The 4,920-nt window shown below is 54.3% G+C and overlaps 1 protein-coding gene across 3 annotated transcripts; it reads left to right on the forward strand.

The window, feature by feature from the left end:
* The first annotated feature begins 195 nt into the window (after nucleotides 1-195).
* MAFK (MAF bZIP transcription factor K) lies at nucleotides 196-4,914 on the forward strand. 3 transcript variants are annotated; one of them, XM_019512942.1, is made up of 3 exons: nucleotides 196-759; nucleotides 3,310-3,389; nucleotides 4,476-4,914. In XM_019512942.1, the coding sequence occupies exons 1-3, from the start codon at nucleotides 531-533 to the stop codon at nucleotides 4,908-4,910; spliced, it is 744 nt and encodes a 247-aa protein (XP_019368487.1). In that variant the 5' UTR covers nucleotides 196-530; the 3' UTR covers nucleotides 4,911-4,914. The 3 variants fall into 3 exon arrangements, with proteins under 3 accessions (XP_019368487.1, XP_019368488.1, XP_019368489.1); XM_019512943.1 differs by having other exon boundaries at nucleotides 197-729; XM_019512944.1 differs by lacking the exon at nucleotides 196-759 and adding an exon at nucleotides 1,819-2,526.
* The last annotated feature ends 6 nt before the right edge of the window (nucleotides 4,915-4,920 follow it).

A 4,920-nucleotide genomic window follows, 5' to 3' on the forward strand; every position in this document is an offset into this window, starting at 1 on the left:
GGGCAGCACATTAGGACTGGCCATTGATGTTTACAAACGGGCCCTGGTACGAAAAGGGTCGAGACCCGCTGGTCTAGATGCCGATCGTGTGCACAATCTGCTGCTGATCCAATGGTCCCATGTTGCACAGGTGCCAGTTGGGAACGCTGGGGTATCCGAGTCCCTCCTTCACCTCTGTCCCAGCAGCAACTCTGCTGTATTGCCTGGGCCTGGTGCAATACCTCGAGTACAGCAGCGTGTCAGCAAAATGGCCTTTGAATAAAAAACAAACGAGGTAAGGAAGGTGTTCAGTACCAGTGACCCCCAGAGATGGAGGGCCAGGATAGCGTGCTTCTGTTTCTAATTTCTGTTGCTGTTTTTGAATTTCCTGGACCCTTGTCGGCTCGTCAGGTGCCGACAGCGTGCTTGGCAGTGTGTGAAACGCAGAGGACTCCAGGGCCTCCCTTGAGGAACTTGCAGTGTAAATAGGCATTGCTTCAGCAGCCATCAGAGACACAAAGCAACAGGTGACCAGAAGGGGGGTTTGTCACATGGAATCAGAGCCGCTTCCTATTGCAGCCGTGTTACTTTGGGTGGCAGGCTCACCCGCATTGCAACCCCCGGGAGGGAGTCTCGGCCCTCCACGCTTGTTTTCCGCCGCGTTTTACATGTCTTTCCATCTCCGTGCAGCCAGCAGCGTGTTCAGTTTTTCCGTCGGCTGGTGCAGAAAGCGCTTTGAAGACACGCCGGGTGAGGATCAAAAGGCTTTTTGTGTAATCGGTGGGTGTGACTGAGGCGTCCCCCGCCTTCCCCTCCTTTTTGACTTTCCTTTTCCGGTTTTTTGCTTTGCCAAGTGCCGACAGTGGGACTCCAGCGTGCCCCTTCCCTTCTAGGGCCGGGGGCGGGGGGGATTCAGCGGGTTTCTGGTTCTGTGGGAATGCAGCTCTCCAACTCTGTAAACAGCTGGTGACTCACTTCATAGCTATGGCACCGACTGACTGCAAGGCCGGAGGCTGTGTGTGTGTGTAGGGAGGGGGCTACCGCCTGTTTCCTTTCTGCACTGCTTTCCCCGTTACTCATTGGGATCATTTGGCCAAGACCAGGAGCCTTTCCTTCCTCCTTTGCGCGCTAATGTATTTGTGCCTGTGGCTCGAGTAGGACGGCGGCAGGGGTGCATGCTGAATACCAAGCGTGACAGGGGAGACGAGGGGGAGGTGGTCCAAAGGGGGAGAAGGGGAAGGCATCTGTGGGGGTGGAGCTCGCCCCTTTCTCTGCCGTCTGTGCAAAAAACCCAGAACTTAGCAGGGCTTGGAGGTCAGCATTCGGCTTCCCCCTTTCCTTTCCTCCCTGCAGCAGGTGACAAGTGCGCTCGCTGGGGTTGCACCGTGCAGTCTGTGAGAAACAGTTACCGTTTGTCCCAGATGCTGTTAGCTGCTCTGAACCGAGTCTGCTGCAGGGGAGGAGAGAGGCGGTTGCTGGAGATGCTGTCCGGGGTGGGGGGAGTGGGGGGTTAATACCAGGCGTGAGCCTGGGCCCGGTGCAGTGCTCTGCTAAAGGCACTGCACACCAGTTGCTTTAAGTGGCCCATTCATCACAAAGTGTCTGTCGCTGGTCTGGCTCGCACGCTGCGTGATGGGAGGCAGTCGAGACGGGTGGGGGAGAGACCAGCCGGGAGATGGAGCAGTGTGGTGGAAGCCAGATGAAGTGCTTTAATAAAAAGGCGCTCAAATCCAGGGAAATTCCTCTACTCTGCACTTGTTCTCACCCCTTGTTATCTTGATTTTTGTGTGTGTGCGTGTGTGTGTGTGTGCGCGTGAGAGAGAGAGAGAGAGAGAGAGACCCGATGATGAAATGTCTTGACTGGTGCAGTTCAAATACAAGCTGAGCCAGCATCCTTCCGGCTCCTGTCACCCCCCCACCCCACCTTCGCCACCCCTCGCTGCTGCCCACCGCCGCCCCCACCCCGGGGTGTTTGCAGACATGAATGAGTTTGTTTACTCTTTGACGATCTTGTGATGTCTTTGCACAGACATGACCTGAAGTCGTTATTGCTTTTGGGCTTCTCTGTTTCCATGGCGACTGTCTCAGGGTTGGCTACTTTCCCAAGGTCACCATGGCAACTATCAGAAGGGAATCATGCTTGGGATGCTTTGGCTGGATTTTTCATGAATGATTAGAATGTGTGACACGACGCAGACGTGGAAATGGGGAGGGTTGGGGTAGGAGGGGGGGCGAAGTCCCGCCAGACAGTCTGTGTGCGCTGTGCGCCCAGCGCCGCCGCAGCCTTCCAAACCCGCTCGAGCCGCTCCTCGGGAGGGACGAACTCGGTGTCAGAGCCGAAGCCCTCGCGCCCGCCCCGGCTTCTGCAGCCAAGATGCTGGGGAAAGTGTAGGGCGATGCCGTGATGTCACAGTGCAGGGCCCTCGGCCGTGGTAGGTGCAGAATGAGCGCTTGCTCCGGCAGTGTCGTCGCTCCGGCTCGGTGGGCGTGAAGGTTCGGGAGCGAGGGCCAGCGCCGCGGCCTGAAGGGGTGTAGCGACCCGCCGAGGTGAGCTTGAAGGGCAGCGTCTCACCGGGGCGGAGGGGATGTGCCTGGCCTCGGCAGGTCCCCTCCTAGCTGAGGTGGGAGAGCATCCTGGAGCAACAGTCTCGATCCCTGGGGAGATGCCAGACTCGTCCCTCGTTTCGCCAATTGATTTTTGCACCTCTCTTCAGTTTTTTTGAGCCATGATTTTTGGGGTGCAGGGTGGCTGGGAGGGCAGGTAGTGAGAGAGGCTTTTCCTCTCTGGGCTGCCATTTCAAATGTGGGCTAGGTGAATGCAAAGAGAGCAGCTACTGTCCTCTAGGTCTTTTTGGTGTCTTGGGAAGCGGGTTGCTGGTCCCAGTCCAGTTTCAGGTGGATGGACCTGGATCCCCCCAAAGCCTCCATAGGGAGCCGAAGGTCAGATTGGGTCCCGGAGACTGAATTCCTGGGCAAGGTGGCCTGTTGGGTACTGTGCACTGCCTTGCCAGCATAATAGCTATACACAAATGGGCACTGGGCTCCCTCCTCCTCTTCCTGGCACAAATGTCACCAAGAATTTGGAAACCTTTGGGGCTTTTCAGAAAGCTGTGTTTACAGGGCACCTGTTGGCCATGCATGGGAGCCCTCTGAATCTCTCCTGCCATCCCAAAGGATGATGAACGCTTGTGTGGCCCCCTCTCTTTGCCTGGTGCTCCAGAGATGCGGTTCTGCTAGCTTGAAATGTGTACACACGTGTTGGTGATGTTTCATTCTCTAATCTTATTGTAACCTGAATTGTTTTGTTTTGTTTTTTAATTTTTTTTCCAGTTGCAATTTCTGAGCAGTTTTGTCCAGGCGACTGTGCCCAGGTTATGACGACTAATCCCAAACCAAATAAGGCATTAAAGGTATGGCGGGAGAGTGGTGGGGGATTACACAGGGTAAATGGGATGGGTGAAGGGGCCTTGCTCAAGATATGTATATTGCTGTCAATGGTGCCCACCCCATGTTCTGAGAGATGGGTACATTGATGCCAGCATATCTCTTGGGTACCAGCAGGGTGAGCTCAAGAAAGACGAGTAGAGGGGAATTGATTGTATCGTGGGGGAAGACTGAAGTCTCTGGGAGACATTTATAACCAGACTGCACTGGAAGCATGTTAACAGCATACTGGAACAGATGTTCCTGGGCCCAACAGTGGGATGCTGCTACCATAAGAAGAATAAATGCTGGGAAAGGTCTTGCCTACAAGTGTGTTCAGGCAGGAAATGTTTCGTAGGCAGACTCACTTCCCAGCTTTCTTGCAAACTTTACTCTTGAGTCTGTTGAAAGATGCTTCCAGTGTCCTGGGGTCTCAACCCCTCATTCTCCAGAGGGGTAAAAGCACCACCTGCGGCATTCTACAAATGATTATGCTAAACTAAAAGTTTTTTAAACTTTGAGGGAGGGGTATTTCTGCTGTATTACTCCCCTGTGCAGAAGTCCAGTAAAACCACTTCAGATGGCATTTTAACAAGCCAAATGGGGGTAACTTTTGGTCCACACTTGAATGGGAGACCTCCAAAGAAAAGCTACAAGATGCAGAAAGTAGCATTGACGGGCATTCACTCCTCCCTGAGTGTGTCCTGATTCCAGACTAAGGCTGGAAGGCACAGTGTTCATGAAGGGGCAGGACCAGGGTAAATCCCGTGGCACACTTCAGTTCAAGCCTTGTAGCTCAAATAAGGTAACCATCACTGTCACTGCCTCACCATAGGTGTAAAGTTGACCCAGAACACCTTGCAATGGTGTCTAAACCCTGAGAATATGATGCTGAAATATCTGCTATGGTGGCTGCATTTCAGTGGGATGCCTAATCTGTGACATGCTTGGAGGCACCAAATAATCAGGTCTGCATCCATTACAAGTAGCAGAGGTGTCCTCTTGTTTTTGTCAGGAGGGCTGTTAAGTAGCTTTTTCATCCACTGTATTGCTGTGCAAATTGGTATTTTCAGGTAAAGGAGGAGTCGGGAGAGAATGCCCCGGTGCTGAGTGACGATGAACTCGTGTCAATGTCCGTACGGGAGCTGAACCAGCACCTGAGGGGTCTCACCAAAGAGGAGGTCATCCGCCTGAAACAGCGGAGGCGCACGCTCAAGAACCGGGGCTACGCCGCCAGCTGCCGCATCAAGCGCGTGACGCAGAAGGAGGAGCTGGAGAGGCAGCGGGTCGAGCTGCAGCAGGAGGTGGAGAAGCTGGCCAGAGAAAACAGCAGCATGAAGCTGGAGCTGGATGCCCTGCGTTCGAAGTACGAGGCGCTGCAGACCTTCGCTCGTACCGTGGCGCGGGGGCCCATCACCCCGACCAAAGTAGCCACTACCAGTGTCATCACCATTGTGAAGTCGGCCGAAATCTCATCCAGTTCTGTGCCGTTTTCGGCAGCGTCCTAGTGCCCTCAGC

The sequence above is a fragment of the Gavialis gangeticus genome, unplaced genomic scaffold (genome assembly GCF_001723915.1).
Source record: "Gavialis gangeticus isolate Ggan-Ray unplaced genomic scaffold, GavGan_comp1, whole genome shotgun sequence".
In the NCBI taxonomy this organism is placed as follows: Eukaryota; Metazoa; Chordata; order Crocodylia; family Gavialidae; genus Gavialis; species Gavialis gangeticus.